This window comes from Trachypithecus francoisi, unplaced genomic scaffold (genome assembly GCF_009764315.1).
Source record: "Trachypithecus francoisi isolate TF-2019V2 unplaced genomic scaffold, Tfra_2.0 Lachesis_group20, whole genome shotgun sequence".
Taxonomy (NCBI): domain Eukaryota; kingdom Metazoa; phylum Chordata; class Mammalia; order Primates; family Cercopithecidae; genus Trachypithecus; species Trachypithecus francoisi.
In genome coordinates this window covers 43,027,805-43,051,864 of record NW_022681466.1, presented here as the reverse complement: position 1 = coordinate 43,051,864, position 24,060 = coordinate 43,027,805, and the positions used below count along the sequence as shown (strand labels likewise).

The 24,060-nt window shown below is 50.8% G+C and overlaps 1 protein-coding gene across 3 annotated transcripts; it reads right to left on the bottom strand.

Moving 5' to 3' along the window:
* Positions 1 to 27: 27 nt before the first annotated feature.
* SMARCD2 (SWI/SNF related, matrix associated, actin dependent regulator of chromatin, subfamily d, member 2) lies at positions 28 to 11,132 on the bottom strand. Of its 3 annotated transcripts, none has more exons than XM_033184005.1 (13): positions 10,575 to 11,132; positions 5,660 to 5,844; positions 5,414 to 5,456; positions 5,150 to 5,272; positions 3,347 to 3,502; positions 2,639 to 2,734; positions 2,408 to 2,509; positions 2,108 to 2,269; positions 1,853 to 1,950; positions 1,531 to 1,666; positions 1,242 to 1,364; positions 1,013 to 1,114; positions 28 to 935 (listed from the first exon to the last, which is right to left on the bottom strand). In XM_033184005.1, the coding sequence occupies exons 1-13, from the start codon at positions 10,788 to 10,790 to the stop codon at positions 882 to 884; spliced, it is 1,596 nt and encodes a 531-aa protein (XP_033039896.1). In that variant the 5' UTR covers positions 10,791 to 11,132; the 3' UTR covers positions 28 to 881. The 3 variants fall into 3 exon arrangements, with proteins under 3 accessions (XP_033039896.1, XP_033039898.1, XP_033039897.1); XM_033184007.1 differs by lacking the exon at positions 10,575 to 11,132 and adding an exon at positions 6,772 to 8,029; XM_033184006.1 differs by lacking the exon at positions 10,575 to 11,132 and adding an exon at positions 6,485 to 6,534.
* Positions 11,133 to 24,060: the final 12,928 nt, after the last annotated feature.

Here is a 24,060-nt window from a genome sequence, read left to right as displayed (position 1 = left end):
TGTTCAAGGACCAGGTCCAGACACCACCAATCGATAAAAGGATTTATTTGGATCCCAGTGCCAGAAGTGGCACTCGCCAAGCCCTAGGTCCACCCTCCTCACCAAGCTCCAAAGGGCAACACCAGTCCTCCCAGCCTCCCCATTCACCTTACCCTGGCCTCCACATGCGCCCACCCATACCTCAGGCCATGCTAGAGAACTGGAGTGTCCCCTCCCCAGCCCAAGCCGCTGGAGAGGCAGCCCTCTGGCATCCCAGGAGATGATGGCGGCCAGAGCCGCTTGCATAGATTGAGGAAAGAAAACAAGGAGGCACCTAACAGGGCTCCCTGAAAACCCCCAACTTACCCCTGTACAAAAAAAGTGGCTCCCACATAGAAAACTTGCTCCCAAAATAGTGCAAATACCCAAAGGAAAGAAAAAAACCAGCAGCAAGGCTGGGCTTGTAGGAATGGCAAAGAACTTTGGTTTAGAAAGGCTAGGAAGTCTGAGCTGCACCTCCTCTTCCTAGCCCAGCTCCCCACAGCCAGCTCTGACCCTCGCCCAAGAGGGGAGTCTGTAAACATGCAAACCCAGCAGCCTTTGGTTCGGAAATGTCTGTTACAATGTCAAAGCACAGCCTCCAGCAGTCCTACTTGGGCCTGCCTGCAGGGGGGCAGAGGAGGCTTCTGCTGAACCCAATTAAAGCCAATGCAAAAAGTATAAGGCTTTGGGGACCAAGCAACAAGGAATCCTATCACTACATGTATAAAACTAAAGCTGGGGAGTAGAGAGTGACAGCAGACACTCCTCACCCCAGCCTACGTGTCTGCGGCCCCAGCAAGGACCCAGAGGGTGGTCTCCCTCCAGGCTCTAGGGCTGGGAAGAAAGAGATCCCTGAGCAGTTAGGTCAGGCGAATTCCCAGCACCTGTTCCAGTTCCTGCCTTCGCTGTTGCACCTGGAAAAGGGAGAGACCAAGTGGCTCAGGCCTTTACTACTCAGGGCCAAAGGAGGGAAAACGGGGCAGAGCCTCACCTTGGCAAAGATGTGCCTGCCTACTGCTTCCTGAGCCCAGGGCTGGTGGTAGAAAGCAGCTCGTCTCTCCTCCTCAGGATTTCCAATCACATCAGTGATGATCTGCAAAGAGCCAGGAGGAAAGCCATAGCATAATCCCCAGCCCTGGGCCAACCCACCCTGGGAACTGCTGTGGGTAAACATCACCCAGAGCTTTACAAAGGAATCCCCTTGGGAAAGAGGACTACACCTTGAGGTCTCGGCGCTGGGAACGGAGCCATTCCTGGATGAAGTCCTGGGGGTCAGTGCTAAAACTGAGCATGAAATCTCTCTGGGTCTTCAGCTGGTTGATGGACTCAATGGTCTCATGGATCTGGAGAGGGTACATGTGTCAGACTCTGCCCCCAAAGCTTAAATGCAAATGACTGAGCCAGAGTTCCCATCCCATCCCCCAGGTGCTACATGTATGGAAATGCTGGACAGATCCAGTCCACTCCAATCCTGGGCCCCAGAGGAAGCTGTGGAGCCAGAGGGCCCACCTTGACATCAAGGGACGCGATCTCCTGCTGATTGGTGGTAGAGGCCAGAAAATTGCTCATCTGGGCCTTCAGTGGGTCGTCCACCTCCACATCAATGTCATAACAGGCTGTCTTCTTCTGGTCGTTAGGGTCCACACTGCAGGCAGCACATGGGGAGCGAAGGCACATAGCTGTCTTCATCCTGCCCACCTGGGCCAAAGCTAGGGCCCATTCTCTGCACATACTCAGGGAGCAAGGAACCTGATGCTCTCTTTGGCTTCAGTTCAAGCCAAGGGTGAATCTGCTCTTAAAAGAGCCTTCCTGTCCCCCTCCTTGCATTTACCTAATGACATGGTTGATGACAATGGGGTCTGGATGCTGCAGCAACCCCGCGAGCTTCATGGGAATCTCGGAGAAACGGAGTCGGCCACAACTGAAGATCTGGAGGAAATACCAAAGGCTCAGCGTTGCCTTGTGGGCACAGGGTAGTGGACCATTCCAGGACCAGTGAGGGCAGCAGTCTGGAGGCTGTGGCCAAGGAGTAGCCCAGCAGGCAAGGCAAGGGCTGAGAGAACAGGGGGGCTGGCATCTGGCTAACCTGGCGGAAGTAACGGTTGCAGTTGATATATTCCCGTTCGTGCCCATCCTGCAGCTGGTTGTGCTTGATGTAAAGCCACAGGGCCTGCATGATGGCGGCCCTCGTCTGCGTGTGCACTCCCAGCAGCCTTGCCAATCGGGGGTCCAATTTGTACTGGGGAGGCTGGAGTTGGATGGAGGGGAGTCAGGACGAGTTCTTGCAGTAAAACAAAGCGGGAAAATAGGGCAGGGACAGGAAGGGTTTATAGGAACCAACTCCCCTCCTGAGGGGCCCCAGAAATGACCCCAGGGCCTCTGTCACCTGATGATCCAGCATGAGCAGGAGGGTGCACTTGACGTTGAGGTCTCCAGGCCGTTTTACCTGGAAGCCATCTGTCTCCTGGGTGGTGGGCATCCGGTGCCACTGGCAGGGAGGGGAACATGGCTTATCACCAAGGGGGTCGGCGTGAACACAGGGCCTCCCAAGGGCCCTGAGGCCATTTCCCTGCCAAACCTGCATGTCAGCCTGCCTCTGCCCCAGGCCCACTCTCACCTCCACCAGGTGGTTGTCAGGCCCATACAGCTCCTTGTCCAGCTCAATGACGAGGCTCTTAAAGAATGAAGAAAACTTCCTCTTCTGTTTGCTAGGCTGCAGATGGAAAGGGGTGTGAGATGGTGCTGCTGAGCTCTCAAATCTTAAGCTATGCTAAATCCCAAGAATGAGAAGCCCCATTTCAGCCCTGGAGCTCAGGGTACTGAAGATTCCTGGGGCCCTGAAGAATGGAAGCAGGACTCTGGGCAGACTGGAGGAAGGGAAATGGCGCCCTCTTGCAGCTCACGAGGGACTTCCTGGAGACACTCGACTGCCATCTGCAGGAACACTGTAATAATCATGCAAATCAACCTCCAGTGGGCTTGGAGCAGTGCCCCTCTCTATGGCAGGACTTCTCTGGGAGCGCCCAAGTGTCTGGGCCAGTCTTTTTTTTTTTTGAGACGCAATCTCACTCTGTCACCCAGGCTAAAGTGCAGTGGTGTGATCATAATTCACTGAAGCTCGACCTCCTGAGCTCAAGCCATCCTCCTGTGTCAGCCTTACCAGTAGCTGGGACTATAGATGCATGCCACCACACCCAGCTAATTTTTAAATTTTTTGTAGAGACGGGGTCTGGCTCTGCTGCTCAGGCTAGTCTCAAACTCTTTGGTCCCAGTCTTAAACCCACACAGGCCTCCTTCCCTCCAGATACCTCCCTCCTCAACTCACATCATCCAGCAGTTTTCCTTCCACTCGGAGTTCCCAGGAAGCCACCTTGTCCCCCGCTGGGGTTCCCCCAGGGGTCCCTGCAGTTCCTGCACTATCACCTTCCGCCTTGCTGGGACTGAACGTATTGGAAATGTAGATCCGAAGCTTTCGCTTTTGCTAAAGAGAGAAAGACAATCAACTGGAGGTGGACCAAGACGTTGGGACACTGCTATGCCATCTTCTGATATGAACATTCAACAATCAATACTGAGCACCATGGGCCAGCCAGGCACCTTATCAGGCACTGGGAATCAGAAGTAGTAAGTCCCAGTCCCAGCCTTCTTTTTTTTCAGGACATGGTCTCACTCTGTCACCCAGGCTGGAGTGCAGTGGTGTGATCTCAGCTCACTTGCAACCTCTGACTCCTGGGTTCAAGCAATTCTCTTGCCTCAGCCTCCCGAGTAGCTGGGACTACAGGTGCATGCCACCATGCCCAGCTAATTTTTTGTGTTTTTAGTAAAGACAGTGTTTCAATATGTTGGCTAGGCTGGTCTCGAACTCCTGACCTCAGATCATCTGCCCACTTCGGCCCCCTAAAGTGCTGAGATTACAGACGTGAGCCGCCACACGCAGCCGGAACTCACCATTTTTGAGATGCATTACCAACAACGCCAGCACAGTGGGACTGGTGCAATGGTAAAGCGGAGGCCTCTGGCTCACATCTTACATGAAACCCAAACATCCATCACGGCCCCAAAATATCCTAGTCTCCTGGAAAGCCTTCACCACTCGGGACTGTTCTAGATTATTATTAAGGAAAGTTTCTCGGCTGGGTGCAGTGGCTCTGTCATCTTGGCACTTTGGGAGGCCGAGGCAGTCAGGAGTTTGAGACCAGCCTGGGCACCATGGAGATACTAAAAATACAAAAATTAGCCAGGCATGGTGATGGGCGTCTGTAATGCTAGTTACTCGGGAGGCTGAGGCAAGGAGAATTGCTTGAACCTGGGATGTGAAGGTTGCAGTGAGCTGAGATCGCACCACTGCACTCCAGCCCGGGTGAAAGAGTGAGACTCTATCTCAAAAAAAAAAAAAGAAAAAGAAAAAATATTCTCTTTTTTTTTTTTTTTTTTTTTTTTTTTGAGACGGAGTCTCGCTCTGCCGCCCAGGCTGGAGTGCAGTGGCCGGGTCTCAGCTCACGGCAAGCTCCGCCTCCTGGGTTTACGCCATTCTCCTGCCTCAGCCTCCCAAGCAGCTGGGACTACAGGCGCCCGCCATGTCGCCCGGCTAGTTTTTTGTATTTTTTTTAGTAGAGACGGGGTTTCACCATGTTAGCCAGGATGGTCTCGATCTCCTGACCTCGTGATCCGCCCGTCTCGGCCTCCCAAAGTGCTGGGATTACAGGCTTGAGCCACCGCGCCCGGCCTAGAAAAAATATTCTCTATGGATGGGGAAGGGGAAGGAGAAAGGAACTACCTTTATCCTCTAGTGGTTTTCATACTTTTGACCATGACCCATAATATTTACATTTTTCAGTTATGACCCAAGGTCTGCATATCTATTTATCGGAAACAAAAATGTCATGAAAGAATACCTTAACTACTATGGTTAAGTACTACTGTGAAGTATTTTTAGATTTTCTACTGTCATATATTAATTTAAAACATACTGGCCCCAACACATTCAACTGAGTTCATACTCTACTAGTGGGCTGCATCCTGCATGTGAAAAACCCAGCTCTAGCCCAACTTGCTTGGCCCCTGGAAAACAAGGGGGTGGAGGGCAAGGAATCCTGGGAAGGCTAGAGGTGGTCAAGGTCACACATACTGTCAGAGGCTTTTTGATGGCCTCCTGGATCTCCATCCGCTTGCGAGCAATGGTCTGGTCCAGCTTCCGCTCAAAAGCCAAGAGATCCATGTATGCCTGAGACTCTGGGACAAGCTCCCGGATCTGGAGGAAGGTAGCAGAAGCTCATCAGCTTGCTTCAGCCAAAGCTTGGCTCTTTCCTCCCTTCCTCCCACAGCCCAGGGTTGAGGGAGATGGATGCCCACCCCGAGGTGGCCACTGGGCAGGCATCCTCTTAACACTTACTCGCTGAGGTAGAACTTTATCTGCCATCTTCCTCCTCTTTAACCTGGGGAGTTCAGAAACCCACTTAAGAGATCAATGGTCCAAAAAAGGACACTCACCCCCGCAACGCCCCTCCAGTCTCCAGGACCCTCTCCCCCAGGAGAGCCTGGAATCTTCCTCAGACACCAAAGCTCTTAAGATAGAAGGAAACCCTCTGCTACCACCAGAGCTGAGTTAGGCAGAGTGGAAGAAGCAGGATGCTCTTACCCCCGGCGCTGGGCAGGCATGGGAGGCTGCGCCTGGGGCACAAGCAGGCGTTTTCGGAATGGATCCATCATGGTGGGTGGCATGCCAGGTCGAAGCGGAGCTGCTGCACCAAATGGGGAGCCAGCAGGGGGTCCCACCTGCAAGCCGGCCATGGGCATCCGGTTCCCTGGTGACATGCCAGGTCGCTGGGGGAAGTGAGCCAATGGGGGTGCATAGGTCAGGGGCAGGGCCCTCCGGGGCCCATAGCCTATGCCCTCCATCCCTCTCGTCAGCCAGGTTGGGCCTGAGCAGCACGCCAGAGCCCTGCTGGAGCCCCAGGAACAAAGGGGAGCAGGCGCCTGAGCGAAGAGTGTAAACCACACCTGCCCCGCCCCCTGCAACCGCCCTGGCAGCCATGCCAGCAAATGAGGTGTGCCAGAGCCTGGGCTGGGAGGAGGGTCCTGCCTGCAGAGGGAAGGGCCTGCGGGAGCCCCAGCCAGTCCCTGTTCTCTCAGACAGTCCCGCCAAGCCTTGCCCTCCTCTTTCCCCCATCATGAGGGAGAAGCATGGCTGAGAGGCACGGGGGCAGTGTCACTGCCAGGCAGAGGGGTATACTATATCATGAGCAGGCCAATGGCGCAGAGCCCCAATCCCCATCCTCTGTGGCCGAGGGAGAAAGGGGTCTGGTAGGCAGCAGCACCCCAGGTGAGCAGGGCTACAACAGGATGACTTGGAACGTGTACCAGCTGGTGAGGGTGGCCTCGGACAGGGTACCGGCACCCTGTACCCTGTAGTCTGGTACCATATAGCCCCTACCCACAGCCCAGAACTGGACCCTCTTCTCACCTCCTTACTGCCCAACTACTGCCCCTATGCCAGAAGACCCCAGAAGGGAAGCCATGGCTCCTGGGTGGCCTGTGGGAAAGACAGCAGCTAGCACCTGGACTCTGCCCATGGTCCAGGCACCACCTGGCAGCCAGGACTGGCTCTGGCTCCATGTAGCCCTGGCAATCCCAAGCTGAAGAAGGGGGCTAAGATTATCCTGGGAGGCAAGGATCAGAGGCCTAGGCTGAGCAGCAGGAAAGTGGGAGATAGAAATAGCTTCTTTAGATGCCTACAGAAGGATTTCCCACTTGAAGCCTTGCTCCCCAACATTTCTGTGAAGCCCATCTGGGAGTCACCTCCACCCCCACCCCCCTCCCCATGGCTGCTGCCTGCAAGGCCTGTTTGGCAGCTCTGCCTCGCACACACTGTCCCTGGCAGCTTCACAGGGCTGGCCCCAGGGCCCAGATTATGTAACGAGCACAACCAGCCAACCAAGCCCAGCAGGGTGGAGACTTGTACCAAATCAAAGGACCCTCCCCCACCCCGGCATCATGGAGATGAGATTCTTCCCCAGCCTCTTCATCCTGCACTAAACCCATGTTCCCAAAACAGAGGGTCAGATTCTTGACCAGATGCAGAGATGGAAAGAAACATGACCCACAGACGTGAGGATGGGGAGAGGAGGAGCAGGGTGGGAGGGAGGTGTTTGGGAGAATAAAAACCTCAAAGTGGGGGGCTCTGGGGCTTTGGGAGTCCTGCCAAAGTCTCTCTCCATCAGGAAGAGATTAATCAGAGCTGTTGAAAGGCAAAAGACGACCTCTTTCTCTGCCTTAAGGATTGTTCTTTCTCTGGCCTGAGATTATAGAAAAAAATTGAGTGTGGCTATAGCTGTAAGCCCAGGCCCAGACATCCCAGACTAGTTTTTCCTAGTGCCTGAGACAAAGGGAAGAACTGAAGCACTGGGTCCTGCAGAGTGTGAGCAAGGGCCCTATGGTCCCCAGGAAGCTCCTCGCTGCAGCGTTCACAGAACCTGCAGCACCACGCATCCCTCCTGGGCAGGTGCTCCGGTAACAGGAAGTCCCAAGACAAGGTCGCACAGGCAGGGCCTGGAATAGGCTCCACCTAGACATCTGCTCCAGGCTTCCCGGGCCCAGAGCCCACGGCTCACTCAGGACCCCAGGGGAAGGCTGCTAACAGTTCAAGTCCCAGCTGAGCTTTGCCCTGGGCTTATAGGCACTAGCAACGCCTCCCGCTTCAAAAAAAAAAAACAACTGAGGAGTTAGGAAAAACAAACAAAAAACAGTCCAGAACTCTGAGCCTCCCTAACTCCCTGCCTGCAACAGGATCAGGTAGGCCTGGATCAGTCCCCTGAACCCCAGATGCGGAATCCAGGGCTCCAGTGAGCATGCTTTGCCCCGCCCCAAATGTGGCCCTGATGCTCTGGAACCTGGGCCTGAGGGCCTCAGTTGGGGAACATACCACCACTCTCCCATGAGTAAAAAGGATTTTGAGGCAGGGCGTGGCAGCTCACACCTATAATCCCAGCACTTTGGGAGGCCAAGGCAGGTGGATCACAAGGTCAGGAGTTCAAGACCATCCTGGCTAAGATGGTGAAACCCCGTCTCTACTGAAAACATAAAAAAAATTAGCCGGGCATGCTGGCGGGCGCCTGTAGTCCCAGCTACTCAGGAGGCTGAGGCAGAGAATTCCTTGAACCTGGGAGGCGGAGGTTGCAGTGAGCTGAGATCTGGCTGCTGCACTCCAGCCTGGGCGACAGAGCGAGACTCCGTCTCAAAAAAAAAAAAAAAAGATTTTGAACTTTTTGAACTCTCTGGAGTGAACCCAGAAATCTGAGGTTTTTGTTATTTTGTTTCCCAGGCTGGAGTGCAGTGGCAGGATCATAGCTCAATGCAGCCTTGAACTCCTGGACTCAGGCAATCCTCCTGCCACAGCATCCCGAGTAGCTGGGACCATAAGCGCACACCACCAAGCTTGGCTAAATTTTTTTTTTGTTGTTGAGAAATGATGGTCTCACTATGTTGCCTAGGCTGGTCTTGAACTCCTGGTCTCAAGTAATCCTGTCTGGGCCTCCCAAAGTGCTAGGTTATAGGTGTGAGCCACCACATCCTGCCCTGGGGGGGTTTTTGTTTTTTTTTTTTTTTTTTTTTTTTACGTTCCTCTGTTAACTGTGATCCACAGCCAGAACCACCCTCTGGAGGAAGGGAGGTCATCACTTCCCTTCTTTCAACTATTTGTTCAGCTTGGGCCTCAAATTCTCGATTTTCCAGCACATCTCATGAGCCCTACCAGACAGGAACCCCTCTGTTTTCCAGATCTCAAGTCCCTTCTCCTGGAAGTCATACAACTGGATTTGGAAAGAGGGCAAGTAGGATCCTCTTCAAACTCAGCCAAAGTTAGCTGGCTGGGTTCTCTGTCCCATCTACCTCTCCTGCCAGGAGGAGGAAAGCTAGTGGGATGGGAAACCCAGACTCAGGGCCATCTCCTACTTCCCCGCAGCTAGCAGCCCAGGCCTAACCAGCCAGTCAGCTTGGCCTTGCCACAGGCCCAAGGCCACCCCCCACCAAACATGTGGAATCCATTCTCTTAAGGGCTGTCTCAAGGGCACATTTCCTATGACTTTTTGCATGCCAAAGCAACTGGAGCGGCTTGTCTGTTCCAGGTCCTTCCAAGGCCAAAGGCCCACAGATGGTGCCCAGGCCAGGTCTCAGTGGGCAGGCCCAAGGGCTACAATGACTGATGCAGAGAGCCCTCAGCAACACCCTGGGCCCATGAATCCCCAAGGGGGAGAGTAGGGTGGGAAAGATGAGCCCCAGCTGGAGTCCCTGGGACCAGGTCTGTCTCTGCCCATATCCAGACTCTGTTTTCTCTTGAGAAAGGAGGAAGAACAAGGAGTAAGAAGGAAAAAAAATCCAGTCACTGTCCCTAGTTAAGCCATCTCCTTAGATGTGAGGCCCGGGGGGCAGGTAGGCAGTGTATACTCCACGAGGATCCCTAAGGACCTCCGCCTGGAGACATGAGTTGAAAACAGAGGAAGCCCACAGCAGACCCTGGGAGATGAGCAAGAAGCCAGTGTCAAATGCTGGGGCACATGGCTTCGGATGTGGCGGAGTTAGAACCTGAAGGCCAAATAAAAATGCAGAGAGGGTGAGAAGGCAGATGGGCACAGTTTCCAAGCCTGCTGGTGCAACCTGAACAGCAGACTAGGGGACCGGCAGGGTCAGGCTGAGGTCCTCACACACTGAGCAGAAGTCGCTGCCTTGCAAGGGCTTTTGAAGCTGAAACCTGAGCAGCTCTCAAAACCCCAAAGGGGTCAGGACAGCACTCTTTGAAGCAACTCTCGCAGACTCCTCGGGCCCCAGACCAGCAGGGTTCCACTCTGCACGTCCAGACTAATCAACTACCCGACAGAAAGCCTAGAAGAGAGCCGGCCTGTGACTAGGCTGGGCCTCCCCTCAAGCCTGGACACCACCGTCTCTGGTCTAAGCTGGAGTCCTCCCCAGCGAAGGCGCCTGGCCCTGCCTCCGGAGTAAAGTCCGCCCGTGCACAAGCTGGAATCCCCTGGCCCTAGTCTCAGCGTCCCGTGCCCGTGGGAAGCCAGGCTCCTTCCTCCTCATTAGCAGCCGGGAGCCATCTCAGACACGCTAGAGCTCGGCCAGTTCCCAACCAGAAAAAACAGGGCAGACTTGGAGTGGGACCAAGGCCGATGCAGGGTAACCCCGGTTTCTCAGCGAGGGCCCTTTCCCAAACTTTCTCATCACTTTCCAGCCCTCCTACCCTAGACTTCTCAACCCACCCGCCCACAATTCACTGGTTCCCCAAACTCCTCCGTCTCCCAGTCACTCGGAATCCCTGTGCCGCGGAAGCCCCCAGGCCTCCCAGCTGGTTCCAACCCTCCGCTGCAGGACTCGCTCCCCCTTCCCCACTCCTCCACCGCCACCCGCCGCAGCCCGAGGGTCCTGGCCCGCCCTCCACCGTCTCCCGGAGTTCCTCATGCATTCCCCAGGGCCCTCACTCGAGGCCCCCTCAGTCCCCGGCCCGGGCACCCTCGCGGCGCCGCACGCCCCCGTCCGCTCGCTTCCTCCCTGCTCACCTGGTACTGCGCCGCGGGGCCCGCGGGGCCCATGGGGCGGAAGGCGGCGGCCCCGGGGCCCCCCACGCCTCCAGCCGGACCCGGTCCCCGGAGCGCCGGTCCGGGCAGCATGCCGGGTCCCGCGGGGGGAGGAGGCGCTCCCAGGGCCGCGGCCACGGCGCCGCCGCCAGGGCTCAGTGGGGGCAGCGGGAACCCGCCCGCGCCTCGGCCCGACATCGCTCCGTCCCGTCCCGCGGTGCCGCGATCCGGACTCCGGGCTACGCGTCGAGTCCACTCCGCGCTCTATACTCCGCGATCCGGGACTTGGCGATCTTAATTCCGGGTTCCGGGATTTGTCGATCCGGGCTCCGGGATTTCCTAATCCAAGTTCGCGAGTTCCTCACAGACCCGGTTCGGGACAGATTCCGCTCCTGCGCGGGAGATTCCGGATCCAGGATCTGCTGCGGGCCCGCCTGCCGCCCCCGGCCTCCGGAGATTTGGCCGCCAGAGTCGAGTTACCCAGAGGCGGCTACGAACTCCCTGCCCCGCCCAACCCAGCCCAGCACTAGGCCCCGCCTCTACCTGGTGCCCAATGCTCGAGTGCCTCCTCGAATCCCGCCCCTCGCGAGACCCGCCCCCAGCAGACACCGCCCCTAACCGCCGACCTCAGAGCCCCACCCCCCACCTTTGGCCCCGCCCTTCGCCGGAGGGGCGGGAGCGGAAGCTGCGCGCGGAAGCGCCGAGTGAGGCGCGGGGTCAGAGGTCTAAGGTCACTTTGAGGCTTCACAGTGAGCAGTTGCTACTACTCTTTCCAGGTGTAGCACCCTCACCGAATTCGCCAGCCACACTCACTGAAAATAGTTTTGTCAAGTCTCCTTTCTGCATCTTCCACATTAAAGACTCAACTCAGAGTCGGTAGCGGTGGCTCACGCCTGTAATCGCAGCACTTTGGGAGGTTGAGGTGGGTGGACCACCTGACGTCAGAAGTTCGAGAGCAGCCTGGCCAACATGATGAAAACCCCGTCTCTACTAAAAATACAAAAATTAGCCGAGAGTGGTGGCTGGTGCCTGTAATCCCAGCTACTCGGGAGGCTGAGGCAGGAGAATCGCTTGAACCCGGGAGACAGAGGTTGCAATGAGCCGAGATCTCCCCACTGCACTCCAGCCTGGGCGGCAAGAGTGAAACTCCTCAAAAAAAAAAAAAAAAAAAAAAAAAAGACTCAGCTGCTCTCTGGGGCAGAACAGCAGCCAACTCAACTTCCTGTAAAAGCTCATCCTGGTAGCTCGGAACTGCCAAGGGACCTAGGAGGCTCCAGACTTGACCCAGCTGGTGAACAGTCGACTTGGCCAAGGCTGAGTTCTTACAGCACATTTTTAATGTGGCTCTGCCTCACTATAAGGAAGCCTGGTGCTTTACTCCCCAGCAAATGCTTCTAGTCAAAAGAAATTTGGCTTATGAGAAACCTCCCCACAGTTTAAAAAGAGGTCTTTCTCTAGTATTTATAGCACTTTTTCAAAAATGCAGTATCTTTTCAGATACACTGTGTGGTATCAAAGTATTCAAAAATGCTTCAGCTGTGCCAGGGAGCCTACCCTCTGATGGTCTGGGTCTCCTCACCGTGATACGGACCAGTGCTGCTTAAACCCTAATGAGCACATAAAAAACACCCGAGGCTCTTATTAAAAATGCAGATTGTGGCAGGGCCCAGGACTCTACATTTCTAACAAGCTGCCAGCGATGCTGTTGCTTCTCAGACCATACTGTCAAGAAGCCAGGATCTAGACTTTTTTTTTTTTTTTACTATAATTGCTTTATTTTTTCAGCCCCAACCAAGTAATGCTTCCTTCCTTGCATCATAGCACCCCAGATATTTTTTATAGTATAGTTTTCCAACGCTTTTTAGAAATTAGTTCTCCTCCTGTCTCTAGTGATAAACCCCACTGCCGCTGCTTTCTTACCTCCTGGACTTCTCAGAGATACCACTCTATTGCCCCAGGAGTTGATAACCTGTCAGTCTGGGGACTGGTCACTGGAATTGTTAAAGTCACTGAATCATGGCCCCTCCCATCCCTGTAAAGTGGGTTAAGAGTTCATGATAAGGCAACTAATATACATTTCAATCCTTTTTAAGCTTATAGAACAACAGTAATTCTCAAAGTGATAGGGGCAGTGGAGAATCAGAGTCCTCTGGGAAGCTACTCCAAAATATCTCCACCAGCCCCGCCTCCAATCCAATGGCTCTCAGTATTATATTTGAAAAATAAGCTTCCCAGGTAGTTCTGGTGTGACCCACTTTACAGAGTGGATTGTATCAGAAAACATACAAGCTTTTTCTACCCTAGAAAAGGGGCAAGCTAATAAGTGCATTTAAAAGCAGATCAGCTGGGCGGAGTGGCTTACACCTGTAATCCCAGCACTTTGAGGGGGCAAGGTGGGTGGATCACTTGAGGTCAGGAGTTAGAGACCAGTCTGGCCAAGATGGTGAAACTCTGTCTCTACTAAAAATACAAAAATTAGCTGGGCGTGGTGGCACACACCTGTAATCCCAGCTACTCAGGAGGCTGAGGCATGAGAATCACTTGAACCCAAGAGGCAGAGGTTGCAGTGAAATGAGATTGTGCCACTGCTCTCCAGCCTGGGTGACAGAGTGAGACACTGTCTCAATAATAATAATAAAGCAGATGAAACGGTTAAATATAACTCAGTTCCTGTTAATCCCTTGTTTAAAACCCTCCCCAGCTCCCCATTGCTCTTAGATTGAATGTCACACTCCCTCCTGTGACATTTAAGGCTCTGCAGGACCTGGCCCCTGCTTACCTCCTTGGGTTCATTTTAAATCACTGCCTTTGGCTCTCCAAGCATTGGCCCAGATGGTCTCCTTGCAGTTTTTCAAACTACCAGTCCCCTTCCCATCTCACAGCCTCTCTGTTCTCTCATACCCTACTTCCCACTAAGTGATTATCACAGTACATCATTACTTACTTAAGTGTGTGCTGATTTACTGTCTGATGTGGCTCACCCACTAAAATATAAACTCTACGAAGGCAGGAACTTTCTCTCAGTTTATCTTTTTTTTTTTGAGACAGAGTCTCGCTCTGTTGCCCAGGCTGGAGTGCAGTGGCGCAATCTCGGCTCACTGTAAGCTCTGCCTCCCGGGTTCACGCCACTCTCTTTTTTTTTTTTTTTTTTTTTTTTGAGACGGAGTCTCGCTCTGTCGCCCAGGCTGGAGTGCAGTGGCCGGATCTCAGCTCACTGCAAGCTCCGCCTCCCGGGTTTACGCCATTCTCTGGCCTCAGCCTCCCGAGTAGCTGGGACCACAGGCGCCCGCCATCTCGCCCGGCTAATTTTTTTTTGTATTTTTTTTAGTAGAGACGGGGTTTCACCGTGTTAGCCAGGATGGTCTCCATCTCCTGACCTCGTGATCCGCCCGTCTCGGCCTCCCAAAGTGCTGGGATTACAGGCTTGAGCCACCGCGCCCGGCCATTCACGCCATTCTCTTGCCTTAGCCTCCCAAGTAGCTGGGACTACAGGCGCCCACCACTGCGCCCCGCTAATTTTTTTGTATTTTTAGTAGAGACGGGGTTTCACCATGTTAGCCAGGATGGTCTCAATCTCCTGACCTCATGATCCGCCTGCTTCGGCCTCCCAAAGCGCTGGGATTACAGGTGTGAGCCACCATACCTGGCCTCAATTTCTCTTTTTATTTTAAAATTTTTATTTTTTTAAGACAGGGTTTTGCTAGGTTGCCCAGGCTGGCCTCAAACTCCTGGGCTCAAGAGATAGTTCCTGAATAACTGAGTAGGTATACACCACACCTGGCTATTTTTTAAAAATTGAGGTGAGATTTATGTAATAAAATTAACTGCTTGAAATTGCACAATTCAGTGGTATATTTTACATTCACAATGTTTTGCAACACCTCCTCTACCTAGTTCCAAAACACTTTCATGACCCCAAAAGAAAACTCCATTCTCATTAGAAGTTGCTCCTTATTTCTTCCTCTTTCCAACTTCTGGCACCCACCAATCTGGGTTCTGTCTCTGTAGATTTATCTATTCTGGATACTTCATATAAATGGAATCATAATAGGTGGGTGTTGGGCATGGCTTCCTTCACTTAGCATAATGTTTTTGAGGCTCATCCATTTTGTAGCATGTATCAGTACTTCATTTCTTCTTATGGCTGAATAATATTCCATTGTATGTATATAACACAATGTGTTCGTCCGTTTATCTTTTTATTTATTTATTTGTGACAGCATCTCGCTATGTTGCCCAGGCTGGTCTCAAACTCCTTAGCTCAAGTGATCCTCCTGCCTTGGCCTCCCAGAGTGCTAGGATTATAGGCATGAACCACCATGCCTGGCCCTATCCATTTATCTGTTGATGAGCAGTGGGGCTACTTCTACTTCTTGGCTATTCCAAGTAGTGCTGCTATGAATATATATTTGTATTTGAGTACCTGTTTTCAATTATTTGGAGTGTATACTGTGTCTCTCTTGATCCCTGTTGTAACTTAACAAATATGTATGAACAAACAGTCTTTGAGTGTAGTGGGAGAGAATGATAAACAATAATATAATATCAGTTAATATCAGATAATATAAACAATGAGTTAATTGTGTTATGATAAAATATCCTGAAGCTGTTAGGGAGCAAATAGAGATATCTGAGGCATGGTAGAGATAAAAGATTTCCTACACAGTAGGCAGAGAATAGGTAACATTTACTGAGCATTTTCTACGTGAATTAGCTCATTTAATCCTCACAACACATATGAGGTAGGTACAATATATGAGGTAGCCACTATTTTTACCTCTTTTTTTTAAAAAAAGAGATAGGGTCTCACTCTGTTGCCCAGGCTAGAGTGCAGTGGCATGATCATAGCTTGACTAATGGGGCCTCAAACTCCTGGGCTCAAGCAATCCTCCGATCTCAACCTCCTGAGGACCTGGGACTACATACACCAGTCTCTATGCCTGGCTCTACCTCTTGTTTTAAAAATCAAAGCATGGAGATCCAGTCACTTGCCCACCCTCACTGTGATGGTGCTAGGATTCAAACCTGTTTCTGATCTGGCTCTAGAATCCACAGTCTAGGGACTAACCATTACTTACCACTGATTTTTGGTAGCTGTGTGTCTGGTCTGTTATTACTTGCAAAGAAACTGTTAAAACTGAAAAGTGAGGCAGGTGACTCATCCAGCACTTTGGGAGGCTGAGGTAGGAGGATTGCTTGACGAGTTCAAGACCAGCCCGGGCAACATGGTGAGATCCTGTCTCTACAAGAAAATGAAAAAATTTGCAGAGCATGATGGTGGGTGCCTGTGGTCCCAGCTACTTGGGAGGCTGAGGCGGGAGGATCACTTGAGCCCAGGAATTCGAGGCTGCAGTGAACTCTGATCATGCCACTGCACTCCAGCTAGGGCTACAGAGTGAGACCTTGTGTCTGGAAAACACAAAAACAAAAAACTGAAATACAAGTGTCATAGAAACTCAGAGAAAAAGAAGTTGATTGATAGGCCCTGATTAATCAGAAGTTTCCTGGAACACTCTGAAGTGGAGGCAACATTCCCCTGCCTTTGTTCTCTCAGTGTGGAATGTCTTTTTCTTTTCCTCCCTTGATACTTATTCTGCTCAGTGCCCACTTTTCATGGACTTCATTCAACAACTTTTATTGAGCCCTTGTATGGTCCCAGGCTTACAGTTTAGAGGAGGGACTTTCCTATAACTTCAAGGCCCTGTTACAATCTACAGATGCTCGAAGAGACTAAATGAAACTAAAAAGTACTTAACAAACTATTTAATAATAAAGTATTTAATACAACCAGAGCCAATGGGACAATTCCCAGCACAGACTCTGGGAATTGTGGCTCCCTGCCCAGCTGCATGAAAGTAGAACCCACCAAGTAGCTTGGGGAAAGGCCCTTGGAGCAAGGTGGCCCAATGCTTGCCCTAGAGCAGGCCAGCAAAGCAACATTCCTCAGTATGGATGTCCCTCAGGGTGTTGGAATTTCATGAGAAGCAATGTGGATAGTCTGGTCATGGTGGGAAATGTTTACCAAGATGGCAGCACTGCTGGAGCTGTATCACAGCCTGTCCCAGCTGGAGCACCCCAGCAGCTAAGTGTCCATCTCACACATGGATGCGGAGTAGGGAGAGGAAGGGACAGTCAGGGCAGCAGAAGGACTGGATGCCAAGAAATGTAGCAGGTGCTGTACTTAGCATTTGAGAAGCATTTATGGAGCACCTTCTATGTGCTAGTCCCTGACATATGCTGGTAAACAAGATAAATGCATAACAGATCATTTCCCTGCATGACAACTGCTAAGATAAATATATTCACAAGGTACCATGGGGAAACAGGGAGGCCTTTAATGAGAGAAAGAGATTAATGAAGACTTCTTGGAGGAGGTAACAGGTGAGTTAAGCAAAGAAGACAAAGTAAGAGTCAAAGGCATGAAGCTGTACAGGATGAGGACAATCAGAATAAGTGTTGCCAGATCACTGAATGTAAGAGAGAGCTCCTCTTCTGTGAGCACATTGTGGTCACAGTTCTCAACACACATACTGTCACAGTCAGCACAGTCTAGCGGTAAAATGCCTGAAGAGTAGAGACTTGCAGTGAGCAGAGATCGCCCACTGCACTCCAGCAGTACAGATATCAGCATATAAAAAGTGGGCTTCGGGCCGGGCACAGTGGCTCATGCCTGTAATCCCAAGATGGATCACCTGAGGTCAGGAGTTTGAGACCAGCCTGACCAACGTGGTGAAACCCTGTCTCTACTAAAATTACAAAAATTAGCTGGGTGTGGTGGAGTGTGCCTGTAGTCCCAGCTACTCGGGAGGCTGCCCCAGGAGCCCCACTGCCTAGCTCAAAACATCATGAGAAACCTCAATGGTTTCATTTGCTTCTAGTGCTGCTGTAATAAGGAACTGGCAAGGAAAACCTCGGAAATTTGGAAAGGCTCTGTTGGAAGACAAATTTGACAGATGGTGTTTACCACTTTGCTTTGGTTCTTCTCTCAGAGTGAATGCCAGATGTTTTCTTCTGGTTTACAAGGTTGTGTTACATCTGAACAGCTCCTTTGCCCAGAGATCATGAAATGTTGCGATACACAGCTAAATGGGAGCACATGGGCAAGTGAGTCCTGTGCCAGGTCAGCATAGTGTAATTTGCTGCTGTGTGAATCCAAGGTTTGGTGTTACATTTCTAGTGTTTTCTTTAAGTTGTGTAATACCATCAGTGTCCTACAATAGAAGATTGGCTGGATAATCCACATGAGACAATGTCATGCAGCCATAAAAAAAAAGGATGCTATAAAAGGCAAAATTATAGACGTGGCAGGAAGATTAGTGGTTGCCAGGGATTACAGAATGGGGGTGATTAGGTAAAGTACAGGGCATTTTTAGGGCAGTGAACCTATTCTGTATGATACAGTAACAGTGAATACATGACATTAAGCATTTGTGAAAACCAGTAGAACTATATAACACAAACAGTGAGCTTTAATGTACATAGACTTTAGCTAACAATAATACATCAATACTGGTTCATTAATTGTAACCAATGTACCACACTAATGGAAGGTGTTAATAATCGGGAAACTGGGAATATAGAACTCTTTGTACTATCTGCTCAAATTTTTCCTGGAAATCCAAAATTGTTCTAAAAAATAAAGTGTAAAAAATGAAAAAAAAAAAAAAAGAAGTAGTCAGCTTCAGAGCTACAACCAGCCCAGGTGACAAACCTGGAATCTCTGGAGCCAAGGGTGGGGGCATGATTCTACCGTTTGTTCTCTTGTTCTCTTCCTATGCCAGGAAGAGGGTTATAACACACTCAGAGACCTGGGTGGCATTGTGGTCTTACAGGTCTCTTCTTGGTCACTTCTCAGATTCTCATGGAGGTGACCTCCTAGCTTTTGAATTTGGACCCAGAGCTACTAGTTGAATGAGAAAAAGTCTGGGAATGGTGGCTCACACCTGTAGTCCCAGCACTCAGGGAGGCTGCAGCAGGAGGATCGCTTGAGACCAGGAATTTGAGACTAGCCTGGGCAACATAAGGAGACCTTGTCTCTATAAAAAATTTTTGGCCGGGCGCAGTGGCTCACGCCTGTAATCCCAGCACTTTGGGAGGCCAAGGTGGGCGGATCACAAGATCAGGAGATCGAGACCATTCTGGCTAACACCGTGAAACCCTGTCTCTACTAAAAATACAAAAAATTAGCCGGGCATGGTGGCACATGCCTGTAGTCCCAGCTACTCGGGAGGCTGAGGCAGGAGAATCGCTTGAACCCAGGAGGCAGAGGTTGCAGTGAGCCGAGATCGCGCCATTGCACTCCAGCCTGGGTGACAGAGTGAGACTCTGTCTCAAAAAAAAAAAAAGAAAAGAAAAGAAAAGAAAAATTTAAATTTAACAAAAAACCAGACCACTACCATAGAGGAACAGTAAAGGAAGGGCCTCCATTAGGATCTCTGACTTATTCTCACTCTTCTGGCCCCTAAATGTCCTTGTCTTGGGGTTTCTATATTTAGATCCTCTCTCTATACTTGACCTACCTAGACATATTCATCTACTCCCAATTGTTCAATTACTGTCTATTTTCTGATGACCCTAAATCTCCAACTCCAATCCCACCTCTCTCCTGAGCTTCAGATCTGTATTTCCAACTCCCTGCTGGATGTTCCATTAGTCACTTAACCCATCTGTTCAAAGTCAGTGCCTCACTGTCCTCTCAGTCTGCCTCTCTTCCCCGTACTTATCTTGGGTAAGGATATGAGGACATGGCAAAGGGCCAGCCCTGACTTGCTGAGACATTCAAACTGGTCTTGCAGGGAAGTAAAAGCCAAGGAAGATGGAAGTGACACAACCAGATGCCGAGGGCACCAACAGCCAAAAGCAAAGAGAGTAGAGAAGGCCTTAAGGATTTTATTATTATTTTTTGAGACAGAGTCTTGCTCTGTTGCCCAGGCTGGAGTGCAGTGACAGGATCATGGCTCACTACAACCTCAACCATTTGGACTCAAGTGATCCTCCCACCTCAGCCTCCTGACTAGCTGGGACTACAGGTGCACGCCACCACGTCCAGATAACTTTTGTGTGTTTTGTAGAGATGGGGTTTTATTCCGTAAGGATTTTAATTCTGCTATCACTTGGAATCACGATTCACTCCCCTGCTGCCCCTATGCTTTTGTTTTTTGGTTTTTGTTTTTTGTTTTTTTTTTTGAGATGGAATGTCACTCTGTTGCCCAGGCTGAAGTGTATGAAGTGCAGTGGAGCGATCCTGGCTCACTGCAACCTCTGCCTCCCGGGTTCAAATGATTCTCCTGCCTCAGCCTTCTAAGTAGCTGGGATTATAGGCATGCAACACCATGCCTGGCTAATTTTTGCATTTTTAGTAGAGTTGGAGTTTCAGCACGCTGACCAGGCTGGTTTCAAACTCCTGACTTCTTGATCCACTCACCTGAGCCTCCCAAAGTGCTGGGATTATAGGGGTTAGCCACCTTGCCCAGCCACTACCCCGACTCTTAGTCACCAAGTTTTACCTCCCAGATCTCTCTTGGATCCAGTCCACCCATCTGAAGTCAGGTCCTTAGCAACTCTTTCCTAACCCACCTGAGTGGCTTCTCTGCTGACTGCCATCCTACTGCATGCCCTCTGCCAGTTTTATCCCAAGACAGCAAATCTGATCACATCTCTCTATTTACCCACATCTGTGTGCCCTCCAATACCTTCAGCAGTGGGTTTTCAACCATGGGTTGAGTGGGCACAGTGGCTCACATCTGTAATCCCAGCACTTTGGCAGGCTGAGGCAGGTGGATCGCCTGAGGTCAGGAGTTCAAGACCAGCCTGGTCGGCCGGGCGCGGTGGCTCAAGCCTGTAATCCCAGCACTTTGGGAGGCCGAGACGGGCGGATCATGAGGTCAGGAGATCGAGACCATCCTGGCTAACACGGTGAAACCCCGTCTCTACTAAAAATACAAAAACTAGCCGGGCGAGGTGGCGGGCACCTGTAGTCCCAGCTACTCGGGAGGCTGAGGCAGGAGAATGGCGTAAACCCGGAGGCGGAGCTTGCAGTGAGCTGAGATCTGGCCACTGCACTCCAGTCCGGGCGACAGAGCGAGACTCTGCCTCAAAAAAAAAAAAAAAAAAAAAAAAGACCAGCCTGGCCAACATGGCGAAATCCCACCTCTACTAAAAGTACAACAATTAGCCGGGTGTGGTGGCTGGCACCTGTAATCCCAGCTACTCAGAAGGCTGAGGCAGGAGAATCGTTTTGAACCCAGGAGGCGGAGGTTGAAGTGAGCTGAGATCACCCCACTGTACTCCAGCCTGGGCGGCAGGGCTAGACTCCGTCTCAAAAAACAAACAAACAAACAAACAAAAAACAAAACTGTGGGCCTTCGGGTTTCTCGGAAACACAGGAGCTGTCATGGAGAGCTGAGAGTGAGGTGGGAGTGCGGAGTGAGGAGTTTTTCCCCTGCCCATGCCCACCCCTGCCCCTCCACCAAGCAGCTCTACTTTTGTTGTTTTATTTTTTTTATTTTTATTTTTTTTTGAGGCGGAGTCTCGCTCTGTCGCCCGGACTGGAGTGCAGTGGCCGGATCTCAGCTCACTGCAAGCTCCGCCTCCCGGGTTTACGCCATTCTCCTGCCTCAGCCTCCCGAGTAGCTGGGACTACAGGCGCCCGCCACCTCGCCCGGCTAGTTTTTGTATTTTTAGTAGAGACGGGGTTTCACCGTGTTAGCCAGGATGGTCTCGATCTCCTGACCTCGTGATCCGCCCGTCTCGGCCTCCCAAAGTGCTGGGATTACAGGCTTGAGCCACCGCGCCCGGCCTACTTTTGTTGTTTTATATGTGGAGTGACCATGCAGAATTTCCTTGAAAAAGGACATTAACATGTTGAAAAGCCGATGGCTTACAGGAGTCTATGCTAACCTCTTAACATGGCCTAATTAGTATCTGTCCTCACCTTGCCTCACCGGCCTTCTTTCTCCCAACCGCCCCAAATTGTTTTATTAATAAAATAACAATGCTTATTATCCCATTGATTTTCTTTTGATTCTAATTCTTGTTCTTCTTTTGAGATGTATACATTCACAGAAGCAGCTCATGTATTCCACCATGAAGCCAGACTGCACTCACTCTGCCCTGAACATGCCAGGTCATGCACACTGTGGTTCCTTCACCCAGGATGTCACTGGGATGGATGCTCCTCAGGGCAAGGGCTTTGTCTTATTTGCTGCTGCATCCCAACTACCTGGAATCATACCCGGTATAAAATTAAACACAAATACATATTTATTAAATGAATAATTGCTCTTTTCCAGTTATCTGCCGTGCAAGCATCTCTGTTTATCCTTCAAGGCCAATTCAAATGTCACTGCCTCTGGAATTTTCCATGACAGGAATCCCCACCCTCCAACTGCCATCATTAATTTCTTGCTCTCCTTTGTGTTTTCCCTAACACTCGGTCTAGGTTTCTGCAAGAATATTTATCATTCTGTGCTGTGGCTTTTGTTTGGAACTCTGTCTCCATCCACATACCCCTCCAGTGTGAACTCCAAGAGGACAAGGACTGTGCAGAAACAATGCCTGCTCAGGAAATAACTCTGATAAAAGTTAACTACACTCCCCACTTCAGAAACTCTGTTCCAAGTCAGTTCTAATTGGCAGTTGACCCATCAGGACAGGTCAAAACCAGCTTAACCTTAACAGTTAACTTTGGCTACCAAATTCTCGAGCTTTATGCTCTTACTCTCTTGGACTTATTAATTTGTGACCTTCCACCTGGATTCTTTATTTATTCCCTTAGCCCAGACTTTATCCGGTTACCAAATTCTTGGGCTTTATGCTCTGACTCTCTTGGACTTATTAATTTGTGACCTTCCACCTAGATTATTTGTTTATTCCCTTAGCCCAGACTTTATCCTCACCTTGATAGATGGGGCGGCCAAGATTGATTGATTTCATACTATCTCCGGCTTTTAACCCTTCATCTATCTGTTCTAACTCTGGTTAGAGCTGCACTGCCCCTAACTTACCATTTGGACTCTGACATGAACACGTGGCCCTGAGTCAGATGCTGACATCCCCAGCAATAAATAGCAGGTAAGGGAGAAAGTCTTGAGGGATCAGGAGGCAGCAGATTTGGGGTACCCAGAAACCAAGTAATGCAGTCAAAAAGGGATGCAGGCTGGGTGCTGTGGCTCACGCCTGTAATCCCAGCACTTTGGGAGGCTGAGGCGGGTGGATCACTTGAGGTCAGGAGTTCAAGACCAGCCTGGCCAACATGGTGAAACCCTGTCTCTACAAAAAATACAAAAATTAGCTGGGTATGGTGGCGGGCACTTGCAGTCCCAGCTACTCAGGAGGCTGAGGTGGGAGAATTACTTGAACCCAGGAGGTGAGGGTTGTAGTGAGCTGAGATCACGCTACTGCACTCCAGCCCGAGCAACAGAGCAAGACTCTGTCTCCAAAAAAAAAAAAAAAAAAAAATGAGAGAGAGAGAGATGCAGCTTCTCTCTAGCTAGAACAGCCCCATAGCCATGACTGCCTGGGGCAGAGCAATTATCCATTTGAAGGAATGACTTCTCCACTTCTCTAGGAAAGCAGCCTTCACATAAGGAAATGGGTCAGCTGGAGCCATTTCCTTTTGCTAAAATTTAGCCCATTTGCTAAAATTTAGATGTGACAAATGTATAAAATTACCAGAACTTTTTTTTTTTTCGGAGACAAGAGTCTTGCTCTGTTGCCCAGGCTGGAGTGAAATGGCGCCATCTCAGCTCACTGCAACCTCCGCCTCCCAGGTTCAAGCAATTCTCCTGCCTCAGCTACCCAAGTAGCTTGGATTACAGGAACCAGCCACCATGCCCAGCTAATTTTTGTATTTTCAGTAGAGACAGGGTTTTGCCAAGTTGAGCAGGCTGGTCTCGAACTCCTGACCTCAGGTAATCCACCCACCTCAGACTCCCAAAGTGCTGGGATCACAGGCGTGAGCCACCACGCCTGGCCTAAAATTACCAGAACTTTTAAAAATGGCTTTCACACAGTACAGCTATTTCTAATAAAAACAGATGGGATTGGATTAGGCATGGGGATCATGTGCTGGGGTGCGGGGATCATGCCTGTAATCCCACTACTTTGGGAAGCCGAAGTGGGTGAGTGGATCCCCTGAGGCCAGGAGTTCAAGACCAGCCTGGCCAACATGGTGAAACCCTGTCTCTACTAAAAATACAATAATTAGCCAGGTGTGGTGGTAGGCACCTGTAATCCCAGCTACTGGGGAGGCTGAGGCAGGAGAATCACTTGAACCCGGAAGGTGGAGGTTGCAGTGAGCCGATGGGGATACTGTACTCCAGCTTGGGTGACACAGGGAGACTCCATCTCAAAAACAAAAACAAAAAAAAGATTAGGAGGACATGACTACAAGTTATGTAATTTTCCAGTAGTCAGAAAGCTGGTAAGGTATTAAAGAGGGATTCATAGGCAGGCTTTTCTGGCTCCA